General features: G+C 44.0%; 1 protein-coding gene across 7 annotated transcripts in view; it reads left to right on the top strand.

Moving 5' to 3' along the window:
* TRPS1 (transcriptional repressor GATA binding 1) overlaps positions 1 to 26,972 on the top strand; it is a 238,369-nt gene that overhangs the window by 65,443 nt on the left and 145,954 nt on the right. For 2 of the 7 annotated variants that reach the window (XM_081204356.1, XM_081204357.1), the window contains exons 2-4: positions 2,175 to 2,334; positions 4,267 to 5,224; positions 25,125 to 26,254. In XM_081204356.1, coding sequence (XP_081060482.1) covers positions 2,312 to 2,334; positions 4,267 to 5,224; positions 25,125 to 26,254 — 2,111 coding nt within the window. In that variant the 5' untranslated portion in view covers positions 2,175 to 2,311. Of the gene's footprint in view, positions 1 to 2,174; positions 2,349 to 4,266; positions 5,225 to 25,124; positions 26,255 to 26,972 lie in introns of all 7 variants that reach the window. The other 5 variants (XM_081204361.1, XM_081204360.1, XM_081204362.1 and 2 more) reach the window with 4 other exon arrangements.

The raw sequence follows: 26,972 nt of genomic DNA, 5'->3' as shown, positions 1-26,972 counted from the left end.
TTAACATGAAGCTCACTCCTACACCCTCTGCCAGATTCAGTAGGCTGAAAATAATTTTGGTTCCAGTTGTTATAATAACATTGCACCATATAAAGCCGTTTCATCAGATGATCTCAAAGTTCTCTGCAGTCTGTTAATTAATTAAAGTTTACTCCCTAGAGTGGTAGGAAAGTATTAATAGGTATACATTATGTAGAGCCTCTGAGAACTCAGTTAGGCGGCGGCGGCTGCATTGTTCTTGTCTTGCCCCAGTGAGATTTAGACTTGCATTGCTCCGTATCTATGAAAAAGCTCAGGAAAATTAGGAGAACTTGGCTTGCAGTTAGTTGAAAACATTTGCACCTCTTTAGTCGGTGCACCTACACTTTAAGATCACTATGTGCCTTGTCTTGGACTTATGATAGTGGACACCACCCACTTAGAATTTGCAGTAACATTACTTTGCATCATGAAGCGCGCTTGCAGTCCAGCTAGGTTTCTTGCCATTGCTACTCAGCATAGCGTTTATGTAGCTTTCCAGGTGCGAAGGGCCTCTAGCTAAGGAATTCAGCATGGTGTATGTTGAGGATGGGAAGGATGACGTAATGCATAGCTAGTGACTTGCTACTTCCAACTTGAGATACACATGTTGTTTCCATGTATTGTGGCATTGAACCTTTAGGTTTCCATGCAACCTTAGTTAATTTTGGAGGAGTTTGGTAGGTTGCACTAGAGCTGAGCTGAATTTTTGTGAGGCTTTACTTGTTCTTTTCTATTAACATAGCCCCCCGATATTGGTTACTGATCTGGAGCTAGATGGTCATTCATCACTGCGTTCCACTGAGTTTGTAGTATTGTTGTATGTAAATAATGGAACTGGATGGCCAGATTATTTACCAGAAAATGAGAACTAGTCTTCAGGTAATGAATCACTTGCCATTGCTTTTGAGCAATTTTCTTCCATGAAATCTAGAACTAATTCCTAGAGCTGTTGGGAGTTTTACTGCGTGACGTGCCCACTTGCTTTCAAAAATGAGTTTCACATAACTTTGTGAAAGATTATCAGCGTTGTTAGAGGCCGTTGCTTGAGAAATTATACAGCATTTGACTGGACCAGATGACAGAACATAACTTGGTGCTACAAGCCTTCCCATTCCATCCTACAAATGACTTGCTTCTCTGCTACTAGGCAGACCATAGGAACAATTCCTTCCTTTCTCCATTGGTCTGAGTGACTCCAAGACTGTATTCTGACACCTGAGTTGTATTTGGTTTATCTTAGCATCACACATGGTCAGGTTTGGATATAAAATGGGTCTGGAGGGTTAATTTTTAACGCATAAAAGGAGCGGGCAGAGAATGAGAAAATAACTAGCCCCTAGTCTAACTTACCTTTCCGTGTTCCACTGCTTTTATACCAAAGCTGTCTCACTTCCGGTATTAGAGATGAGCTCTAGGATTGTGGGGGATTGTTAAAGACGTGGAATGCATTCATTTCAGTGCTTAAAAGTTAACCCATCTTATCTGTTTTGTAGCTGACTTGAAAAGCTATGTGTAATAAATATGTATATGCCTGGCTGTATTGTTAAAAAAAGTACCATTAACTCTCCAGAAAGGACTACCCTTACTACAAATCTACCCTAGACATCAGGTTGTGTGTGTGTGTGTGTGTGTGTGTGTGGGTAAGTAAACTGAAGAGAGTAGCTTTTTTGATTCTGGTACACTGGGAGATCCCATCAGGGTCTATCATGTCACAGGGTGAGTGGGGCTGATACAGGAGGGATTGGGGTGGGAGTTTGAGAAGCAAAAGATAAGAAAGTATTGTGATTTTGTGATGTAGTTATTGGAAGGTAGTAGTGATGCTTTACTTTTGAATTAAGCTATGACACCAAAGCTTCCTGATACTGCCCTCTAGATGGGCCAGAATTGGTTGCCATACAGCTGGATACCTACAAAATAATGGGATCAGAATTTGCAAGAATGTCTATGCAAGAAGGAGTACATATGGAAAGGACAAAGCATGCTGAATGCTGTGTATTTTTCTAAACAGAGAATTGTGTGCCGCAGCCACCATTTGCTGTAGTAGATCTAATGCTGTATAGAAAGCAGACATAATCATGTTTTTAAGTAAGGAAAAACCCCAACTGATCGTGAATGCATAATTTAGGAAGGAAATCTTTTTTTTTCTTTTGCAGATGTGCAGATCAGCTCTCAAAATGTCTTCTGTGTCTTCCGTGTACCTCCTAAGCCAGTTGCGTTAGCCCTCCTGCTAGCTGACTAATAGAATTAATAACTGTAAAAGCAAAAAAACAAAAAAGCATTCTAGAGCCACATGCCTTATGAAGTCAATGCTGGGTATGATTTTAAAAGTATGTAATCTATTTTTTTTTCCAAGTGGAAATGTTAACTGGAAAACTTCTTGGCACGCTATAAAGCATTGTGCAATCTGTTATTTGTCTTACAGATAATAATTGCAGAATGCTTATATGCTTTCTCTGTATTCTCACTCTGTCTAACATGACTTGCCAGTAGATAGTTTCTTCCATTTAGAAGTACTGCAGATGGGCTTTTATTTAGATAATATGTCTTCTTGAAAAATGATATTGATAGTGTACAAGCCAGAGGAAAAGCATATCTTTCTTTAAGGGTAGAGTATCATAGATACAGTCCAATGAAACTGAAGTTTTTAGGAGAAAAAAATAATAGGAGGGGGTGGTGGAAGGGTGATGTGCCTAATATTAGCTTCACAAATTCTTCTTCTCGTACGAAAATATTGGCAATTATTTTGAGATTTTAGAAAGTGTGGGGGGAACTTCAAAAAAGCTTTTGTGTATTTTGCCTCACCCAGCCCATGGCCCAGCCATCTGTTTCAGCTCTTCCTAAGCTCCCTTCTTCTCAAATCACATTGGGATGATGGTACCCAAGGGGTGTGGCTAGCTTCAGAAATCCAGTATAGATCAGGAGGTATCTTCAGCAAGGTGATATTCAGCCCACCCGGTTATTGAACAATGTGGTAGTACTGTGCTTACCATAAAATCCTCTTTCTTTGTAGGGGTTGACTCATTTCTCCCATTTTGAGATCCTAGGCCGGCCAACGTGGTGCCCTTCAGATATTGTCAGACTACAGTTCCCATCATCCATAACCAATGGCCATGCTGGTTGAGGGTGATGGGAGCTGGAGTCCAGCAACATCTGGAAGGGAGCACTACGTTGGCTACGCCTGCTCTAGGCAGTAAAGTTATAACATTTTACAGTACTGTAAAATTATAGCATGGAAGTTACTGATAAGTATAAGATTCTCATTCGAACATTATGTTTGCTTGATAACTATGAGATTAGACCCAGACCATGCAAAATATGAAAGAGTGCATAGTTTACTGTTTGTTTTAAGAATTTCTGGATGCAAAGGATATCTTATGTGAGCAACACTCATCTCAAAACATAGCTCATATAGCCTATATATTTCAGTTCCATATCTGTTTTCACAATTAAGGGGTTTTCTCATAGGGTTCAGCAGTAGGAAGGGAGGATGCAACCCCCCCCCCCCAAATCTGGTGTGTGTGAGTGCATGTGTGAGGCTAAATACTGATCTCAGTATGACACATCCATAATTATTTACAGTGGTGCCCTGCAAGGCGAATGCCTCGCAAGACGGAAAACCCGCTAGACGAAAGAGTTTTCCGTTTTTGAGCTGCTTCGCAAGACGATTTTCCCTAAGGGCTTGCTTTGCAAGACGAAAACGTCTTGCGAGTGTTCCGATTTTTTTTCGCCCCCCCTTTCTAATCCGCTAATAGCCTTTTAGCCGCTAATCCGCTAAGCCTTTAATAGCCGCTAAGCCTTTAATAGCCGCTAAACCGCTAATATCGCTAATCCGCTAATAGGGTTGCTTCGCAAGACGAAAAAACTGCTAGACGAAGAGACTCACGGAACGGATTAATTTCGTCTTGCGAGGCACCACTGTATTCTAAAAAGAATTTTTTAAAAAAGAATTTAGCATTGCATTACTGGGATTCGTTTACAGAGATGTCAAGCTACTAACTGATGCACAGAACTGGAGATTACCAGTGATATTTTAAAATTTATTTAAATTACATTTTGAAATGTTGCTATTCCTGTAAGATATAAGTCAAAATGAGTGTGCCAGCATTGTAACTGTGCCCAAGTAAGTGTGCCACTGATAGTATCCTGTGTTTTATAAAAGCTTGTGAGTATTTTGTATCTGGCAGAAACTGCACCTTTATGTTTAACGGTGAGGGGTGGCATAAATTGACTGCGTAGTTTAAGCAGTCTAATTGTTTTTCTGTTTCTGCTTTCAGATATGGTCCGGAAAAAGAACCCCCCTCTAAGAAACGTTGCTAGTGAAGGTGAACCCGAGGCCCTCAAGTTGCCGGGTCCTGAAAGTAACACTATTGAAAGGCAACGAGAATTTTCTGCCGGTCAGATGCAAGGGAACGCTGAGCAGAGTGAGGCTGCGGAGCAAACTGACAAGGAGGGGTTTTGCACGCATGTCCCAGAGTCATCTCCCAGCACTAAAAAGGACTTTAAAAGCTCCCCAACAGGCGAAAAGGCTGGCTTTAATTATGAAAGCCACAATAAGGGAGGAAATGTTCCATCCTTCCCTCATGATGAGGTGACAGACAGAAATATGCAGGGCTTCTCATCTCCAGCTGTTGGGGGAATCTCAGAGTCCTTGAAGTCTCCTCTCAGATCAGATGCAGATGACACCCAAGATGTGATCTGCACCCCGCCAGGAGATCTGTCGGAGAAAAGCGATGAGCATCGCACATCACCAAAATCTACGGACGAAACAGTGCATGTGCAAAGTGGTCAAGCCGAGGGCCGGGGTTCGAGCCCAGGTTCGGTGGCCTCAAAAAACCCACAAGTGCCTTCAGATGGGGACGCAAGGCCAAGCAAATTGAAAGCAGATTTGCTGGCAAACGAGAACCCTGATATGGCGCCTCTGTCTCCAGAGCTTCAGGACTTCAAATGCAACATCTGTGGCTATGGTTACTATGGGAACGACCCCACAGATCTCATCAAACACTTCCGCAAGTACCACCTCGGGCTGCACAACCGCACCAGGCAGGATGCTGAGCTTGACACTAAAATTTTGGCTCTCCACAACATGGTGCAGTTCAGCCACTCCAAAGACTTCCAGAAAGTCAATTGTTCTGTGCTGTCAGGGGTCCTGCAGGATATCAATTCCCAAAGGCCTGTCCTGCTAAACGGGACTTATGATGTGCAGGTTTGTATCTCGTACTTCCATACCTCCCTGTGCGCTTCTTAACAAGAAAAACATGGGGACACAATTTTAAGCCTGTGTAATGAATCTCATGTGAGCTGCTACAGCCACATCAATGCCACTTAAGTTACTGCTTTTCAAGTTTGGTCTGTATGAATTCATCGTTCATTTCACACATTATTCAGAAGCAGGCTTAGGTTTAGCACTAAGTGTGTACCTAACAAGAAGCTGCTCAGTGAGTGACTCCATGGTTAAGTTTGGATATAATGCTAAGCCACAGTTTCACTTTACAAAAGTGAGCTACTTGACTAATTACTTTACCTCTTCTGGTGTGTGCCAGAGGAGGAGATCGGGAGCACCTAGGCCCTGATATAAAGTAAGTAGAGTTTGTTGTTACTCCCAAAATGAGCTAAACTGTGGTTAGTTTGTAAACAGCCATGATAAAAAAGGCATTTTGATTTGGGCTTGTTTCAATAAACTGTAGTCTAAATTAACTACAGTTTGTCCTTATTGGATGAAACAGAAATTAAAACGGAAAAGACCTCTAGGTGCACAGAAAAGGGTTTATTAGGCCCAGCATACAAATTCTTCTTTGGGGCACTCCTAATACAGTGGTGCCTCGCAAGACGAAATTAATTCGTTCCGCAATTCTCTTCGTCTTGCGGGTTTTTCGTCTTGCGATGCACGGTTTCCCATAGGAATGCATTGAAAATCAATTAATGCGTTCCTAGGGAAACCACCTTCAGGCCAGGTCCGGGGACAGTCTGTCCCCGGACCTCTTCTGAAGGCTGGGGGGGGGGGGACAAGGGCTTTTCTTCCCACCCCCAGCATTTTAAAAAACCCCGGGACAGCGGAGGACTTCTCCGCTGTCCGGGCGATCTTAAAATGCTGGCGGGCGGCATTTTAAAATCGCCCCGGACAGCGGAGGACTTCTCCGCTGTCCGGGGCGATTTAAAAGCCCCTGGGAAGGCAGGCAGGGGGGACAAAGACTTTCGCCCCCTGCCCGCCTTCAGAAGGTGTTCCCACCCCCCCCCGCCCGGCTTCGCAGCAGCGCTACGAAGCCCGGCAGCTGGGGCAGCTGTTCCCGCCCCCCCTCCCCACTTCGGAACATCGTTCCGAAGTGGGGCGGCTGGGGCAGCTGTTCCCGCCCCCCTCCCTCCTTCGGAACATCGTTCCGAAGTGGGGCGGATGGGGCAGCTGTTCCCGCCCCCCCTCCCTCCTTCGGAACATCGTTCCGAAGTGGGGCGGATGGGGCAGCTCTTCCCGCCCCCCCTCCCTCCTTCGGAACATCGTTCCGAAGTGGGGCGGATGGGGCAGCTCTTCCCGCCCCCCCTCCCTCCTTTGGAACATCGTTCCGAAGTGGGGCGGATGGGGCAGCTCTTCCCGCCCCCCCTCCCTCCTTCGGAACATCGTTCCGAAGTGGGGCGGATGGGGCAGCTCTTCCCGCCCCCCTCCCTCCTTCGGAACATCGTTCCGAAGTGGGGCGGATGGGGCAGCTGTTCCCGCCCCACCTCCCCCCTTCGGAACATCGTTCCGAAGTGGGGCGGATGGGGCAGCTGTTCCCGCCCCACCTCCCCCCTTCGGAACATCGTTCCGAAGTGGGGCGGATGGGGCAGATGTTCCCGCCCCACCTCCCCCCTTCGGAACATCGTTCCGAAGTGGGGCGGATGGGGCAGATGTTCCCGCCCACCCTCCCCCCTTCGGAACATCGTTCCGAAGTGGGGCGGATGGGGCAGATGTTCCCGCCCCACCTCCCCCCTTCGGAACATCGTTCCGAAGTGGGGCGGATGGGGCAGCTGTTCCCGCCCACCCTCCCCCCTTCGGAACATCGTTCCGAAGTGGGGCGGATGGGGCAGCTGTTCCCGCCCCACCTCCCCCCTTCGGAACATCGTTCCGAAGTGGGGCGGATGGGGCAGCTGTTCCCGCCCACCCTCCCCCCTTCGGAACATCGTTCCGAAGTGGGGCGGATGGGGCAGCTGTTCCCGCCCCACCTCCCCCCTTCGGAACATCGTTCCGAAGTGGGGCGGATGGGGCAGCTGTTCCCGCCCACCCTCCCCCCTTCGGAACATCGTTCCGAAGTGGGGCGGATGGGGCAGCTGTTCCCGCCCCACCTCCCCCCTTCGGAACATCGTTCCGAAGTGGGGCGGATGGGGCAGCTGTTCCCGCCCCACCTCCCCCCTTCGGAACATCGTTCCGAAGTGGGGCGGCTGGGGCAGATGTTCCCGCCCCCCGCTTCGGAACAGCGTTTTAAAATGCTGGGGGTCGGCAGCGAACGCTCCCGACCCCCAGCATTTTAAAATCTCCCTGGGACAGAGACTTCTCTGCTGTCCCTTGGAGATTTTAAAATGCTGGGGGTCGGCAGCGAACGCTTCGCTCCCGCCCGCCAGCATTTTAAGATCGCCCGGGGCAGGCGGGGGGGGAAGGCAGGCGGGGCGGGAGCAAAGACTTTTGCCCCCCGCCGGCCTTCAGAAGAGGTCCTCTTCTGAAGGCCGGCTGTGGGCGAAAGTCTTTGCTCCCGACCGCTAGCATTTCCCTATGGGCTTTCGTCTTGCGATGCAAGCCCATAGGGAAATTCGTCTTGCGAAGCGCCTCCAAAACAGAAAACCCTTTCGTCTTGCGGGTTTTCCGTCTTGCGAGGCATTCGTCTTGCGGGGTACCACTGTAGTTATTTATCTGATTTGTAAAATGCTGTTTAAGCTTGCTGGAGGAAGAGAGCAGAGGAAGAAGCTTTCGAACCTAAGGCCTTAGCATTCTCATCCCCATAACAGTATACTGCGGTTTAATGTTATGTTCAAGCCAGGTCACATGTTTGCAAAAACTTGCTTGCTGCCTTAGCACATTAAATTTTTAATTCTCTGCTTAACTGAGTCGGGGATAGTACATTTTAAGTTAGTCAGGACTGAATCCCAAATGAATCAGATCAGATAGTGATGACTTTTCATTTGGTTTCAATGGGACTCAGTCATGACTAACTATTCCTGGATTCAGGGCTCGTAGTAATGGGTAATGACTGAAGGAATCTTCAAATCATGCTTCCCTTAAGGATGGGGCTGCTCATATTATTTGGTGATGAAAGCATCCAAATTCCTCAAGATAAATTATGTAAACAGATGCAGTGCAGAGAATCACAGAGTTTGGAAGGGATCACAAGGGCTCAGCTAGTCCAGTCCCCTGCAATTCAGGAACCTTTTTACCCAATGTAGGGCTGGAACCCATGACCACGAGATTAAGAGTCTCATGCTCTTATTGGCTGAGCTATCCTGCTTGGTTTGATGGGTCATAGAAAAATATCTAGTCCAGCCTCTCACTCAATGCACAATCTATTGTGCAGTATGATGCAGGGCTTCTTACATTGCATTCTGCGTCTGATAGTTGATTTTGATTTTTTTTACGGGGCGGGGGGAGAACTTAGAACAGGCATGGGCAAACTCTGGCCCTCCAGATGTTTGGGACTACAATTCCCACCATCCCTAGCTAACAGGACCAGTGGTCAGGGTTGATGGGAATTGCAGTCCCAAACATCTGGAGGGCCGGAGTTTGACTATGCCTAGAAGCCATAAGTTTGTATCCAATGCTCTACTCAGTTTGTATCCAATGTTCTACTCAGAGCAGATCTATTTAAATTAATGAACCTTTGTTAGCCATATCTATTAACTTCAATGGGCCTATTCTGAGTAGGACTAGCATGGGATACAGTCCGAAATCAAGAGGGTGGTATGAAAGGGCTCCTTAGCCCTTCTTCCAACCATGGAATGGGGAAAACGTGGCTTTCCAGGTGTTTCTGGACTAGCACTATGATCAGGCCCTGGGCGATTTGTGGGATAGCGTCAGTTGTCACGTCAACCTCTTGCCTGGTACAAATGGGCCTTTTGTGGTATGGACTTGATGGGGTCATGATTGTACCCTTATGTGGCACCCTAATGGTTGCTGGCCCAACTCTTGTCTTCCTTGCACAGATGTAATAATCTGTTGGCAATGTGTGGTAGGATGGGTAAGGGGAGGCTTAGGGATGCTTAAATGGCAGACAGCCAAATGTGCCATGGCTTTATTGGCAAGGGAATGGGATGTGCCTTCAGCAGTTTCGGCATGTAAGTCTCGCTTCGTGCCATGTGATTCTAAAAATGGGAAACATGCAGGTTTGGTAGATCATATCTGGGGGGAAATACAGTCCTATGGGAAATAACTCTCTTGAAATAATGTAGCAGAAAATTAGTATCTGGATTATTTTAAATGAACAATCTGATCTCTGCTGGTTGCTGGAAGCCATGGCTTTTCTTATTGATTTTTGATGGAGCAAGGAACATTAAGTCTTGAGGACAAGGAGTGTAACTGATCTGGTGCCAGGCCTATAAGGCTTACATTTCCGGACAACAGAAAGCCATCCGAGCATTATGAGAGTAATATTCCATAATAAATCCTAGCACACTTCATCATCATAGTAGTATGCATGGAGAAGTAGGCCTGTATTTTTTCTTAGGCACTGTGGCTATTCTTTTCAGTTTTGCTTCTGCATACTCTGCAGGGTATGTTATGGGTGGAGGTGGGTAGTGCATAATTCCGTAAGTTATGTACTCTGCAACTTTATACTAATTTGCCTAAATTCCCAGCTGAATTCCTCTCATCTCCAAACACTGTGCCTTGCTGGAGTCTCCACGTGTCACAATGAGGTTTTTAATTTTCATTGCGCTGGCTTTGCCTTAGAATTCTGTTATCATTCACAACCACCTTGTTATGTAGGCTAATAATAAATATTATTCTAATTATTTTGCCATCATGGTACAGTGTGTGGCTTTCTGCTCTTCCACCATGTACCCTTTAATGCTTTTCAAAAAGGGTTTTGTTTTGTTTTTGTTTAAATGGCATTCCCTCTCCAGTAAGCAGGACAAAAGAGAGCACGTATCGCCAACCACAAATGAAGCAGTCCAATTAAGTGCAGTTAGGCCAGTTGGAAACAATAATACAAATTTACTAATTTATTAGTGACAAAATTAAATGATCTTCTACCTGGTACTTTATCTAGAGATAGTTTTATTATAAATAATGAGCACTATTTTTTCTCAGTTAGACTCAATCATGCTACATCCTCCCCAACTACTTGGTCTGGATGTTTGCTGTCTGAATGGCATAATTTGGTTAAAGAGAAACCTCACCAATAGTGATATAATTAAAGTCACATATTTCACAGACATTTCACTAAAAACATCAAAGTAATATAGAAAACTTGAATTTTTGCTTGCTGGAAACTTCAGGTTAATTCTATAAAGCCTGTTGAATTAATCTATTGCGTCTTTTGACAATTTCAGTTCTGTAGAAAAAGGCTGGCTCTGTTTGTAGCTTGTTAAAACTGCAACATGACACACATTTGGTTTATTTCAGCACCTGATGACAGGGCTGTAGGGAGATTCTGTGAACCCTTTCACAAGAATTTATCCTGTAAAGGTTTCTTATGAAATGACTGTCTGGAATATCTGCTGGGTTGCAAAAACTGCTAGTACTCTTGCAAGTATCGTGCAAAACAAATAATAAGCTAAACCTATGGCTTGTAAATAATATTGGCATGATGTGTTAAACAAGACACAGCAGTTTTTAATTACAGTGATAGTTCCTGGGAATGCCAATATTTAATGATGGATCCAGCAGTAAGGATGGTAGGAACGTATGATTAAGGGGCACAGAAACATTAACCTCCGAGCAGGCATAATAGTGTGAACATTAACTGGGAGATGTGGGCAATCCAGAAACTGATTTTGTGTTTCTTTAGAACGTACTATTTAACTAACTGATTCAGGCTTTCAAAAAGATTGTGATAGTCAATATACAGGAATTTGATTTTTTTTTTTTTAAGCATTCTCTTACATCTTCCTAACAGTGATATTGTTAGGTTCTTTGTTATTTATGGGCAAGTTTGTTCTTGATTAGATTGGACGGGATGCTTTTTCAGGGCGGCATTTTCTGAAATAAACCAGATGTGCGTGATATCTCAGATTGAACAAATAGAACTAGAAATAAAACAGATCAATGAAGACCGTACTCGTTTAATAAGGCTTGGCAACAAAATGCTGTAAGGAAGACAAAAAAGGGGTAGGAAACAGCACACAGATAATCTAGTTAAGATCAGTTCTTTCCTCCAACCAGAAATATAGTCTAAAATAGACCAGACACTCCTATACGAAGCTAGTAATTATTTGATAGAAACAGTTGGCTCTGGAAACTTCTTTCATTCATATATATATATATATATATATATATATATATATACACATGCATGCATGCTAACTTTTCCTGGTGAGTTCGGGGGAAAAGAGCATTAAATATTCACTCATTCCAAATGTTAGACTTCACCACTTGTGCATACACCAGATGTTGATGCCAAACATGTAAGAAGATAAATAACTGATTAATATTTTCATGCTTCGCAGTAAATACTGAACAGATTTTATAAACATGCAGTAAAAGGATTGCTGAAATTCCCTCCAGTGCCCACACATTTGTCTTGCGACCTTGCCTATTCTGGAAGTTCTCTCCACCCCCACCCCCACTTCAACGCTGTTTCATTTGAAATGGATTGCGATTCAGTAACTCCCAGTCTTGGGGGAGGAATAACTAAAGCTTCAAACTTGAGCATGCTTAATGAATGGTAGAACTTAATTACTAGTATATTTAATGCTTCTAATTTATATGTTGCATTTCAAGTGTCACTTACTTCATCTTAATACTTTTTCCAAGAACCTGGCCAATATCATTACTGCCATATTGTAGATGGAGGCTGACATCGAAGAGATGGGATTAAATAAGGGTACCTAATTAAATTTTGGTTGTTGTGAGATTTAAATGATGGACGTCTGTCTCATAGCTCACACGCTTTAACTAGCACACTACAGAAGCTTCTGCAGGTCTAGTAATATATGGATATACTTATTCATTTAAAGTATTCGTGACACGGGTGGCACTGTGGGTAAAACCTCAGCACCTAGGACTTGCCGATCACATGATCACATGGTCGGCGGTTCGAATCCCCGCGGCGGGGTGCGCTCCTGTCGTTCGGTCCCAGCGCCTGCCAACCTAGCAGTTCGAAAGCACCTCTGGTTCAAGTAGATAAATAGGGACTGCTTACCAGCGGGAAGGTAAACGGCGTTCCGTGTGCTGCGCTGGCTTGCCAGATGCAGCTTGTCACGCTGGCCACGTGACCCGGAAGTGTCTGCGGACAGCGCTGGCTCCCGGCCTATAGAGTGAGATGAGTGCAGAACCCTAGAGTCTGGAAAGACTGGCCCGTACGGGCAGGGGTACCTGCTCTTTAGCCAGAAAAGGCCCCCAGGCTTGCAGTCTAAAAGGCATGACACAATAGGAATAGGGATTTGGAAGGCGGGGGGGGGGGGAGATGCCATCAACAAGGCTGCCCCTAAGTGCTCTCTCCAGCGTTGAGGTCTAGAGTGCACATTTGGATAAGGAAGCAAACAGAAACTAGAATACAAGTGACACTAATCTGATAGTGAGGTCAGTATATAAGCTCTATAGCATGTGCTTATCACGTGGTGGTCATGGCAGTGAATTTCATATCCAAACAGCCACCTATCAGTGCTTTTCAGAGTGCTTAAAGGACAAGTGTGTTCTGGTCACAGACAGTAACATCTGAACCACCTGTCACCTGCTTGGACATATTTGCTTAGCGGGTGGCGCTGTGGGTTAGGACTTGCCTAGGACTTGCCGATCAGAAGGTCAGCGGTTCAAATCCCCGCGACGGGGTGAGCTCCCGTTGCTCGGTCCCTGCTCCTGCCAACCTAGCAATTCGAAAGCACGTCAAAGTGCAAGTAGATAAATAGGTACTGCTCCGGCGGGAAGGTAAACGGCGCTTCCGTGCGCTGCTCTGGTTCACCAGAAGCGGCTTAGTCATGCTGGCCACATGACCCGGATGCTGTACGCTGGCTCCCTCGGCCAATAAAGCGAGATGAGCACCGCAACCCCAGAGTCGGTCACGACTGGACCTAATGGTCAGGGGTCCCTTACCTTTATGAAGATACAATTGCTTGCCTCCACTTCAGCCTTGGTGGCACTAGTGGTTATGATTTCAGAGGAGGTCCAAAGAACTGACTGACCCTTTTTGGAAGGATCAGTTTCAGTTAATGTAGCCTGTAGATGTGGACAAGAAGCTTGAATGAATATGACCAACTACTTGACCCTTGCTCTTCATGGCTGCTTACAGCTAGCTGGAGGGATTTGGCGGAGTGGGTCCAGTGGGTAGTTAATGTCTCATTGCAGGGAAGGGTGTGGTCCCCACTACTTTGAAAGAGGAAGTGATGCATCCCTTTCTTAGGAGGAAATGAATTCCACAGGGCTACATGATCCATAATGAACCAATTGGCTAATCAAGATTTATATGTTCTCCCGGGGTTATGGCAGTCTGGGCTTAAATCTGCTCTGAATCATGGGGTAGTATTATGTTGTAGTACTGAAATGATTGTATGGTTGTGTTGATTTTGTGATATTTTATTTGCTGTACTGTTTAAATGCTTTATTGTTCTAATGAAATGTTTTTACTAACTACAGTGAAACCATTTTGTGGACACTTTGTGATGAAAAGTGGTATATAAATGTTGATTATATATTTTTTTTAAACATAAAAGCATAAAAACAGTCTTGGCAGAGAAAAACATTCTACAATGAAGGTCTACCATGTAAAAATCATATTCCCAGTGAGACAAATACTTTCCAGAACAGGGAAGTTTAGACCAGTCAGTGACAAACTGTGAAGGATGGTGTGCAGTGGAGCTCATGAACTAAGTTAATTCCACAATCTGAGTGAAGCCACTGAGAAGGTGGTCTTTTGTCCTGACCGATTGTGTCTCAGTCATGGATGGGACATGGAGATTTGATCGAGATTTATGTGCCCTAGAATTTACCCTGAACTATCTGCAGTGCACAGAGGTTCCTTCAAATTATCCTGAAAAATGTTCCCTTGAAGGTTGAATGTTTTTCTTCATTAGTTTATGAAAGAAAGAACAATTAACATCTGTACTATACTTTCAGTAATGTAATCTATCATCTTCAATTTCTATATTGTTCTGTAAACTTGGACCACAATCCATATACCTTCTAATGGTGTGTGCCTTGTGGCTTTCATGCCTGATGGCAGCCAATCCTCAAAGTGCACCACACATTGCATTTCGGGTGTAGTTGCATTTCAGATTGCAATGTTTGGGGTGGAAAAAAAGGATTGCTAAAAGTAATAAAAAAGTATAATAATAATTTATTATTTATACCCCGCCCATCTGGCTGGGTTTCCCCAGCCACTCTGTGCGGCTTCCAACAAAATATTAAAATACAATAATCTATTAAACTTTAAAAGCTTCTCTAAACAGGACTGCCTTCAGATGTCTTCTAAATGTCAGGTGGTTGTTTATTTCCTTGACATCTGATGGGAGGGCGTTCCACAGGGCGGGCGCCACTACCGAGAAGGCCCTCTGCCTGGTTCCCTGTAACTTGGCTTCTCGCAGTGAGGGAACTGTCAGAAGGCCCTCGGCGCTGGACCTCAGTATCCGGGCAGAACGATGGGGGTGGAGACCGAGTATACCAAGTCAGCATCAACTCTAGATTGTAAGCCCCGATTTATGAATTTGATGGTCATTTTCAAATTTAATGACCGTGCACTTCAAGTAGAGACTATATGCAAAATTGTTTCCTTGTGGTTTTGCCAAAACATCTTTTTTGTTTTGATCTGTTAATTAGGACTTGCCTATTAATTTATCAGCTAATTAAGGATTTACATACTGATTTCAGGTATATAGCCTCCCAGCCATTATCTGCATTCGGGTGCTGTATTTCCTTGACTCACTTCCATAGGAACCAAAATACGTTGTCACATTTGTCGAAATATGAATCTCATTTGCAAGCTGGATGCAAACTTATTTCTGAAACTCATTAGCCTCTTGATTTGTTTCTCTGTCATGGTCTGCAGCATCAGTCGTAAGAAGCTTGGCAGCCTCCGGGTACTGATTTATACAGATCCAGTTTCCAAGGAACAGCCAAGATCGATCCTTCCCCCCCCCCCCTCTTCTTCTTCTCTCCCTTTTCATTTCAAAGATTAACATTGAGTAAAAATACTTAACATTGTTTAGAATGGAACAAATTCCTTTTGGCCACCATCCTGCTTTGAGTTTTCATAGCGGTGGACCTGCAGGGTATATGGCACTTGGCGTGGATGCAGGAATTCGTTCACATGAAATAATTGTAGCATTGGGGTCTTTGTTTGAAAGTTTTAACAGACCAACCCTGGAAAGATGTTTACATCAGGGTGGAATAAGCATGAACCTAATTGGAGGGTTTAATATGCATGAACCTAATTGGAGGGGCTGAGAGCAGAGTAAGAGTTTCACTACTTTCCCCTTCCTCTGTAATGTTTCAGTGGATGGTAACATCTTGTACATTCACTCTGATTTATCTGATTTATAATACCCATTATTCTGGGGTAGCTAATCTGATATAGATTCTATTTTGATTCCATATTCAAAGCACTGCTGTAATCTAGAGGGACGCGGGTGGCGCTGTGGGTTAAACCACAGAACCTAGGACTTGCTGATCAGAAGGTCGGCAGTTCGAATCCCCACGACGGGGTGAGCTCCTGTTGCTCGGTCTCAGCTCCTGCCAACCTAGCAGTTCGAAAGCATGTCAAAGTGCAAGTAAATAAATAGGTACCGCTCTGGCGGGAAGGTAAATGGCGTTTCCATGCACTGCTCTGGTTCGCCAGAAGTGGCTTAGTCATGCTGGCCACATGACCCGGAAGCTGTACGCCGGCTCCCTCGGCCAATAAAGCGAGATGAGCGCCACAACCCCAGAGTCGGTCACGACTGGACCTAATGGTCAGGGGTCCCTTTACCTAATCTAGAAGTATTCGTAAATAAACTTGCACAAAAGAGAGAGGCAGAGAGAGAATTGATCTCCATATAGTCACTGAAGACTTGATAATGGTGTGGCTGCATTCAGAGTCCTTTGTACAGTTCTGTCACCTTGTTTTAAAAAGGTAGACAGTAGAATTGGAAAAAAGTGCCTCAAAGAGTAACCAGAATGATCAAAGAGTTCAGGCACCTGCCTTTCATTAAAGGCTAAAGCAGGAATACCAAATGCGATGCCTTCCAGGGGTTATTGGACTCCCAACTCTTTATCAGTTCCAGCCAGCAAGACTAGTGGTCAGGGATAATGGAAGCTATAATCCAACAACATCTGGAGGACCCCAGATACCCAACGCCAGTTGATGAAATTTGCTGCCAGAACATGCACTGCCAGAACATGCCACTGGTTTGGCTGTCATTAAAAGGGGATTGGACAAATTAATGAAGGCTAGGCCCATCAACTACTGTTATCCACAACAGCTAACTGGAACTTCCAATAATGTGCAACTGAAAACAAGTTGCAAGGAGAAGAAATTGGGGCAGGCATTGCTTTATTGCCTACTTGGGCATTCTTCAGAGGCAACTGGCTTGACTGCTGTAATCATCATGATGCTTTACTAAATGGACCCTTGCTCCGATCCAACAGGACTCTTAATGTTCTCATGGCAAGGTTAAGTGAACTTGAGCGTTGTGCTGACTATTATCCTAATTCATGTTTTTACTTATAATACATGTTCAGAGTCTTTTTCAGTACTTTCAATGCTGTTAGTTTGAAGCCATGATCACTGGAGGCATTTGAAACGATCGTCCACAGGTTGACTGTGCTGGTCTCTATCAGTCATGTAGATTGCTGTGAGCAAGTTTAGTCTGATTCTCCCATTGTGCAGGAATTGCAAACCCAGGAACGTCTCAAATTAGGAAATCCTGATGTGTTTGAAGAGGTTATACTCCACAATAATTCTCATAAGATACGGTGAAGGTCTTCCCAATCTTCTGTAAGAAGTAAAATATTTCAGAGACCTTCATCATATCGACATGTTATATTCAGACTGTGGCTTGAAATCCTAAGAACAGTGTGGCCACCAGTTCTCTTTTATCTGCAGCCCACCGCCCCATATCCCAAGACCCAGGAACATGTTTAGAGGGACACAGGAGACTTCAGATGGAAGTGAAATTGGGAGAACCTATTGCTGTGTATGTGAACTCTCTTCCATTCACAGAAGACATCTATAACACAAAGCACTCTCTGTTATCAAAGCTGAAGGCGGTGCTACAGGGTGGTGCTACAAATCTTGCTATAAATCTTAGCATCTGTTCTGACCTGCATAACATGGTGAACTTTGTTAATTGTGGGATAGTTAATGCCATTCTGAATGCTGTATTGCACATAGTGAGCGGATAAGCAAGAGTGTTGTGTGCGGCGGGGGGGGGACTTTCAGGATTAGAAGATTAAATGTAATAGGCAGGCGGGAGACTGGGTGACTCAGGGGATTGGTAAAGGATCTCAAGCCTTTCACTTCCTGATTAAAGGTTGAAAATTGTGACCTAAGTAATTGGAAGGTTTGCTGCCATTTGATTTTGCAACTTCATTTAGTTGGATTAATTCTTAGCTGATGGAAAGAATTTTTAAAAATGGAAATCTCCATCAGTTTGTCCAACTCAGAGTGATTCATAACCTGTTTTCTTCCAGAAAGCCAGGCATTCATTGCAGTCCTAGGAACCACTCCAATTATTCTCTCTGCGTGTGCATTAAACAGTATCTTCACACCCCTGAAGATTTCCAACATTCACATGCTCTACAGGTCTATACTCTAAAAGACCTTCCCTACAAGAGAGAGAAATTCATCTAGGGAGGAAGGTCTTTTACTTCTTGATCTCTGCCCACCTGTCGTGGAGGAAGGCTGTTGCCCATAAAAAGTCAAACTGATCTTAGCAATGTGACAACCAGTGCTTGGAGACCTTCAGGTTTCTGATATGAACGTATTTATTTATTTATTTTATGACATTTCTATGCCTCTTAATCCATAATAGAGTTCTCTGGGCATAAATGGGGAGATTTAAATATGGAAGAAGATGGAGTAGGCTCAGAAGAAGACTCTTTCTGGCAATTAACTTCCTCAGTTGTTTGGTAGAGGCACCCAGGGCCCCCTAAAATAATCTTAAGGTTTGAATAGATACATAAGTGTGAAGACACTCTTCTGGGTTCCGTGCCATTTAGTGTCCTAAAGATTAAATCTACCACTTTAAATTGGGCCTGGAAATTTGGGAGCCATTGCAGCTAATAAAGCACAGGCATAATATGGTCAGATTGCCCATCCAGTAGCCAACCGAATGTTCCCTCCTAGAATTTAGACTGAATCAGAAGTTACAGCTTTCACATAGAGACTGCTGGCAATGTGTCTGCATGGTACATCCATAGCATATAGAAGCTCCTGAGTATGTGGGTTTCCAGTGGTTCCTATTGCAAAGCTATAAAGAAAGTTTGAATGGGACCCTAAGATGTTTGAGCCATGCTGAAAACAAACCCATTCTGTAGCCATGTCTGCATATAACCGTCCCCTAAATTGACTGTATCTCCACCTTTGGCTGTGTCTTCATGGCAGTGAAAGGGAGACTTGGGTGAGGTTCATTGCTTCTTATGCTGAGCTCCTACAGGTCAAGGATGCCAATTCTTTTTTAAAGGATGCCACATGGCAAGTTCAAAGAATGAGAGGCTGTGCATTATTCATTAAATTGCATATGCACACTCCCACTTGGTATTGGTGCAATTTAGCCTTCAGACTTCTAAGGCAGAGAGCATGCAAAAAATCTGTTCTGTGCCATAGATAGACCCATGGGCCTTCCCCTCCTACACTTCTGTTTCTGCCACTTACAGAATACTGTAGGTTTCTTTTAAAAAAATTAACTGTGTACATTCTGTGGTAGTTAAGAGTGGTCTAAAAAGTGGAGTAAGTGATTTTTAGATAGTGTGGTAAGATACAAGAGATGTATGGCAGGGTATGAATTGGCTAGTCACTTTAGATCTCCAGGAATTAGGGCTGGTGCTGTGGTCTAAACCACAGAACCTAGGGCTTCCCAATCGGAAGGTCGGCAGTTCGAATCCCCGTGACGGGGTGAGCTCCCGTTGCTCGGTCCCTGCTCCTGCCCACCTAGCAGTTCAAAAGCACGTCAGAGTGCAAGTAGATAAATAGGCACTGCTCCGGTGGGAAGGTAAACAGTGTTTCTGTGCGCTGCTCTGGTTCGCCAGAAGCAGCTTAGTCATGTTGGCCACATGATCAGGAAGCTGTCTGCTGACAAACGGCGGATTCCTCAGTCTAAAGAGCGAGATGAGTGCTCAACCGCAGAGTCGTCCGCGACTGGACCTAACTGTCAGGGGTACCTTTGCCTTTTTATTTAGCCAGTAAATGGGTGGTAAGGAGAGTATATTGGGGAATATGATGGTATTTGGTGAGTGATTTGTCCTTGGGACTAGCAAGGGAGTCAAGTAATTTATAGAGTCATATATGTCTGTCTCTCTAGGTTTTCTATATACTTGAACACTGTCCTTTTACTGATCTGTGCCATATGGATCCAGATAATGTTGAAAATGTGCATTTGACCAGAATAAACCCAAGTGGATCTTGGTATTCATGCTACTTTTGTGCTTCTGCTAATCATTTTGCATTGAAGCTGGTTTCTTTCTCTCTCTTTTTAACTTGATTGTTTTTTAAGTATAGTTTATACTGCATGAAAAACTGCTTTTTTGCATAACGATTACTACCTTCCATGAATGGGTACATTCTTTTTAAATGGAAACAATGAAATGTAATACTAATTGCTCATAGTCCATTGCACCCCAGAATTCATCTAGGTTTTCAGTTGATTTTGTTGGAACAGTCAAGAACAGGACATACTGTAAACAAGTTTTTTCTAATCCTGACAATAATGTTGTTGTCATAGTAGTAGTAGTAGTAGTAGTAGTAGTAGTAATAGTAGTAGTAATAATAATAATAATAATAATAATAATAATAATAATTATTATTATTATTATTATTATTATTATTATTATTTTATTTATATGCCGCCCATCTAATTGGGTCTTTTCTGCTTTCATCTCTGTTGCAGTGAGGCATCACCAGTTCTGCTGGCTAAAGAAGTATGCAGTAGCTGCTGCTTTGGTAGATAGCAGGTGACACAAGGGGACTAAAAGGGTTCCACTTGACTATAAATCCTAAGACACTGGCCTAGCACTTCATTTTGAGAAACTAGTTATTGAAGTAGAACTATGCAGCTCATAGACGATTCATACCTGCTTGACTGGTGACTCAGTACTGTACTTGCTTTCTTTCCCAATCACTAGCCTAGAATGCCAGCAGCTGCTACTGTCAGTTAGGGAAGATTTGTACTACTAACTTTAAACTAGTTTTAAGGTAGTTTAGCTACCAGGATTTGCTGTTCTCAGCAAATCCTCTCCAAGAATCCTGAGAGTTCCGGTACAGTGGTACCTTGGGTTACAGACGCTTCAGGTTACAGACTCCGTTAACCCAGAAATAGTACCTTGGGTTAAGAACTTTTCTTCAGGATGAGAACAGAAATCGCATGGCGGCAGTGGGAGGGCCCCATTAGCTAAAGTGGTACCTCAGGTTAAGAACAGTTTCAGGTTAAGAACGGACCTCCAGAACGAATTAAGTTCTTAACCCGAGGTACCACTGTATTTTAAAGCAGTGTTCTAGAAGCCTTCAAAGCTAATTTCCAGGGTTTCTTGAATGGCAGAGCCACAACATTTCTGATCTGTTTCTTTTTCTCTTGTAAATGTGTCTTTAGGCAAATCAAATGTTTCTCAGGGTGGTGTTTGCAGGAAAAGGCAGCACTTATCTAAATGTAGAGCAGCACAACACACATTTGTACTAACTTAGAAATCAGTGAAAATGCTCTTTCCTCTAAATTTCGAAAAGGGAGCATTTTGGTTGGAAACTTGAGCTGAGATGTCTGGTTTATAGAGTGGTATGTGAATGTTAATAAGTAAATGGCACATAATAAAGGAAAAGTCACCCTCACTGTGCGGCCATCTCACAGGGTTATGAAAAGTGTACATTGAGATAGTGGCTACATTATTGTTCACCTGAATCCTTTGGTACAGGGGACAAATTAGATCATCTTATTTTGTCAAAGGCAATTTCAGTAGGACTAATATCAGTGCCAGCTCAAAGTTTTTGCTGGCTCTTGGAAAATCTCACTTTTAACTTCTCAAAATATAGCCAGGCAAATCTATTGACTGGCTGGTTGGTGGGAAAGCATTCACCAAAGAGGACTAGCCTAATGCAACCTCCCTCAGTAACAGGTTGCTAAGACTAAGTGCATAATGCAGATCTGAAGACTTCGTGGTGTTCACTGGCATAGTATAGACTCTCTGTTATCTAGGACCTGAAGGATTTTGGTATGGCACCAGTGTCTCGGCATAAACTACTTACTGCTCTCACATCCTATTAGTGTTTCCAGGTTTCCTAGTGGCACCTGACTTGGACTGAGCAGTAGCAAAGGGTGAGTAAATAATATAAATTTCAAGGAGCCAGCCACCAAATATTTAGTCACCCGGAATTATTTAAATCCCTTGGCGCCAGCTTCCTATTTTTAAGAGTCCAGGCTCCCTGGCACCTGGTTTATTCCATTCCCAGTGATTGTTTCTAGCCATTATTTAGGATGCCTTTATTAACTTCACAATGGAAAAAAGGAGTCTTAACCAGTCTTTTTGAAATCGTGTTTACTTAAATAGAGTAGGCCAAAATCAACTCATTTTTTTGCAATGCCATTTAGCAATTTATTGACTCACCACATGAGCTCTGCTTAGCTCTGCAGCATAAGGAGAAGAAGTGCCGTCTTTTCTCCAGCTAAATAGCTAAAAGGCGTTTATATTATATGCATTTTAAAATGTTTACATTGCATGCTCTTCATGCATCTGAATCTTTCCGTATGGTGCAGTTCTGTAATGAACAGGGATCACGTGGCTCCTTTGTGGCACAGCTGTCAAAGGGGTGGGGGAGCATATCTTTATTTGCCTAATGTAGTATGAGAGAATCACCCAGAAAAGTAGTAATTTACTTTGCAGTTGGGGAAATTAAAATCTGTTCTTCCATTACAGAGTGTTTGCTGAAAATTTATAGTCTTTCGGTAAGGGATCAAAATCCAAAGAGGTACATTGCTGAATCCCAGCCTCCCGTTATGAGTGTAGTTATTAAGGAGAAAACTGGAGTAGGCTGGTGGGTGGATTCCAGTGTGTATAGAGTGTTTCTGAAGGATTAATTTCTGAAATATGGATAGCATGCACATTTTCACAGTCTCAGCACAAGAAGTAAAGCAATGATGACATTGTAGTTATGAAGCCAGCTTCTCCTTCTCACTTTCCATTCACACTTTCTTCCTCCCCTTTGGCTTTCTAAACAGGCTATAATCCTACTGTGAGTATTTTCCCATTGATGAGAATAGGATTTTCTGATTAATAAACATTGGAGGATTGCAGTTTAGATGTCAAGGAGCAGCAAGGGCTGTTCCAGTGTCACAAGGCAGCTGTGGCAGACTCATGGGAAGGGCTGGGCAATTTGGTACAAAACTCTTAAGAGTTTATTAACAGAAGCCTGAAGAAGCCGTGTTCTTTTCCTTCCATGATACATGATCATCAGAGGCTTAACTATGAAGCAATGCGTTCTTAGAGATGTCATGATTTCTGGACATCGGAAAAGTTCTTTCCCTTTCCTTCTGTGCTTTTGCTGTATTGTGACTTTCTTGATGGAACTCTACATTAAGAAAACCTAGTCCTTGAACACACCTTATGTAGCATTCTCTGTAGACTAAAATTAGTTTTAGCTTCTTTCCCTTAACTTGCAGTGAGCTGGAGATAGCTTCTGCCAGAGTCTCTCTTACTAGGGATTTCACTTGAGGACAGGATCACACTTCAAAACGACCTTGACAGATTAGAGAACTGGGCCCAAACAAACAAGATGAACTTTAACAGGGAGAAATGTAAAGTATTGCACTTGGGCAAAAAAAATGAGAGGCACAAATACAAGATGGGTGACACCTGGCTTGAGAGCAGTACATGTGAAAAGGATCTAGGAGTCTTGGTTGACCACAAACATGACATGAGCCAACAGTGTGACGCGGCAGCTAAAAAAGCCAATGCAATTCTGGGCTGCATCAATAGGAGTATAGCATCTAGATCAAGGGAAGTAATAGTGCCACTGTATTCTGCTCTGGTCAGACCTCACCTGGAGTACTGTGTCCAGTTCTGGGCACCACAATTCAAGAAGGACACTGACAAACTGGAACGTGTCCAGAGGAGGGCAACCAAAATGGTCAAAGGTCTGGAAACGATGCCTTATGAGGAACGGCTAAGGGAGCTGGGCATGTTTAGCCTGGAGAAGAGGAGGTTAAGGGGTGATATGATAGCCATGTTCAAATATATAAAAGGATGTCATATAGAGGAGGGAGAAAGGTTGTTTTCTGCTGCTTCAGAGAAGCGGACACGGAGCAATGGATCCAAACTACAAGAAAGAAGATTCCACCTAAACATTAGGAAGAACTTCCTGACAGTAAGAGCTGTTTGGCAGTGGAATTTGCTGCCAAGGAGTGTGGTGGAGTCTCCTACTTTGGAGGTCTTTAAGCAGAGGCTTGACAACCATATGTCAGGAGTGCTCTGATGGTGTTTCCTGCTTGGCAGGGGGTTGGACTCGATGGCCCTTGTGGTCTATTCCAACTCTATGATTCTATGATTCACCTCACCTTTGTGACATGTGTATATCAAAGGGTAAATGTAGACATCAATTCAGCAGCCAATGAGCAAAACATACTTTTTATGCCCTTTCAAAACAGCCCTTTTCAGGCCTACGCTTCAGCACAGTATAGTCTAGCAAAAGGACCGAACCGAGCTGACAAGAGTGCAGTTTGATGCTGGCCATACTTCATGGAGAGGCACAAAAGGAAACTAAAGGCTAGTGTTGAGATAACGGGTTGGTGTTTTGGCGAAATACTTTATTTCCATTGCTTTGGGGGTTAATAAAGCTCCTAGTGCAGCTGGCTACTCCTCATGTAACCATCTTGACGATGCGCCTTGCTGACTGCCTTCAATCTCCTGTGCTTTCATCCATGCTCTGCTTCTCGGTGCTTCCTGGTAAATCCAGTCCACGAGACACTAGGAGTGACGGCTCTTCACACATCTACTTCTCATGCTTTGTTTCCTGGTCACCTTGCACTGCGTAGATAAGCTCTGGAATTCATCACTGCAAGAAGCAGTGATGGCCGCCAACTTGGATGGCTTTGAATGAGTAATAGACAAATTCATGGGGGGATAAGGCTATGTTTTGCCTCTGCTGTCACAGGAAGTATGCCTTAATGCCAGTTGATGGGACTCACAAGGGTCCTGCAGGTCCTGTTTTCAGTCTTCCCATGGGCATTTAGTTGGCTACTGCAAGAACAGGATGCTGGCCCAAATGGACACTGAACCAGCAAGCTCTTTTATGATATTATGCTGCTAAGTTTCTTATATTCTTCTAGCATGATTTAATACTGCTACAGGGTGGCATACATGATTCTCCCCTCATTCTTTTTTATCCTCATTAGTAACCCTGCAGGCTCAGAGACTGACTGCACCCACCCAGTGCGTTTCATGGCCAAGTGGGTATTTGAAGCCTGGTTTTCCAGGTTCCAGTCCATCACTCTTAACTATTCCTTCCTTTGCCCCCTGCTATTTTTCCCCTCGCTTGAATAGATGCACTTAAGGCAGCACCAACTTATTCAATAAAAATGTTATTCCATGCAAGTGTTATCTGAGACATCTGCCTAGGCTTGCCTAGTAAGTGGTAACTGTAATTTGGCGATGAAAGAACAACATGAATTTTGTGTGTGCGTGTTTCACAGTGATTTGTAATACAGTATGTACAGATTAATATTCTTAACTATTACTTTGGTTTTTCCATCTTTTTGTATCCTTCCTAGGAAACAAAAGACACGCAATGGTTAATGAACGTTCTCCTTTTCATCTTTCATAGGTGACTTTAGGTGGGACCTTTATTGGCATTGGACGCAAAACTCCAGATTGCCAGGGGAACACCAAGTATTTCCGCTGCAAGTTCTGCAATTTCACCTACATGGGCAATTCATCGACAGAGCTGGAGCAACACTTCTTGCAGACCCACCCAAACAAGATAAAATCCACCGTTCCTGCCTCTGAATCCAGCAAAGCCTCAGACAGGAACTCGAGCAAATCCAGTCCTACTGTTCGATCATGTGAGGCTGCAGATTTGGGGAAGTGGCAGGACAAGATCACCATAAAAGCAGGAGATGACACTCCAGTTGGTTACTCAGTTCCCATCAAACCTCTCGAATCCTCAAGACAAAACGGTACGGATGCCTCCAGTTACTACTGGTGCAAATTCTGCAGCTTTAGTTGTGAATCATCCAGCTCGCTGAAACTGTTAGAACATTACAGCAAGCACCATGGGGGGAGCCAGGCAGGGGGCCCTCACCCAGATCGGAATGACAAGCTCTCAAGGGGGTCGGTCATTAATCATAACGACTTAGCCAAAAATTCAGATGGAGAGTTAGCAACAAAGACTGAGAAGGGCTCTAGCGTGGCCAAAAAGAAAGACTTTTCCAGCTCAGGAGTGGAGGACAACATGGTGACAAGCTACAATTGTCAGTTTTGTGATTTTAGATACTCTAAGAGCCATGGCCCAGATGTAATAGTGGTGGGGCCTCTTCTTCGTCATTATCAGCAGCTACACAACATTCACAAGTGTACCATTAAGCACTGTCAGTTTTGTCCCCGAGGCCTCTGTAGTCCAGAAAAGCACCTTGGAGAAATTACTTATCCTTTTGCTTGCAGGAAAAGTAATTGTTCCCACTGTGCTCTCTTGCTCTTGCACTTGTCCCCTGGGATGCCAGGAGGCTCCAGAGTCAAGCACCAGTGTCACCAGTGCTCTTTCTCCACCCCCGATGTAGACGTTCTCCTGCTTCACTATGAAACCACACATGAAGCCCAGGCGACTGAAGTCAAGCAAGAAGCTAATGCCCCGCAAGGGTTGGATGGGCTGCTGAGTGTCAAAGAAAGCAAAGACCACACGTGCACCAAATGTGACTTTGTCACTCAGGTAGAAGAGGAGATTTCTCGACACTACAGGTAAAAAAAAAGTGATTGCGTGTGCTATTTAGCATTAAGGTTTAAATGTGGGAGCTTAAGGTTTAAATATGGGAGCTTACCTACACATAGGGCCGTTCAGATGCTTATCCAGCTTTTGATTCCCTTCAGACAATTGCGAGCATTCGTGCCCTTCCATGTGGAAATAAGGTAACAACTGATGTGAGGCTTCTATTTGTGTAATTTCTCTCTCCTCCCTTTCGGGTCAGAAGACGCCAAGGAGCTGCAGGCCGGGAGTGTTTGCACTGTAGGTTAGTTCTCCAGAGCTACTGCCCTCAAATATGATGGTCAAGGGCAATGGTAGCCATTGTGGTGCCCTCTAGTGATTGTTGGGTTGCAGCTCCCATCAGCTTCAGCCACTGTGGCCAATGGTCAGCAGTGATGGGAGTTGTAATCCAACAGCATCTAGAGCAGGGGCCAGCAAACTTTTTCAGCAGGGGGCCGGTCCACTGTCCCTCAGACCTTGTGGGAGGCCAGACTATATTTTGAAAAGAAAAATGAACGAATTCCTATGCCCCACAAATAACCCAGAGGTGCATTTTAAATAAAAAGACACATTCTACTCATGTAAAAACAGGTCCACAGGCTGGATTTAGAAGGTGATTGGGCTGGTTCTGGCTCCCGGGCCTTAGTTTGCCTACCCATGATCTAGAGAGCACTACATTGACTGCCTTTGATGTAGCGCAATTTTCATATCAAA

This window comes from Podarcis bocagei, assembly GCF_964188305.1.
Source record: "Podarcis bocagei genome assembly, chromosome: 8".
NCBI lineage: Eukaryota > Metazoa > Chordata > Lepidosauria > Squamata > Lacertidae > Podarcis > Podarcis bocagei.
This window is presented reverse-complemented; position numbering and strand designations above follow the sequence as displayed.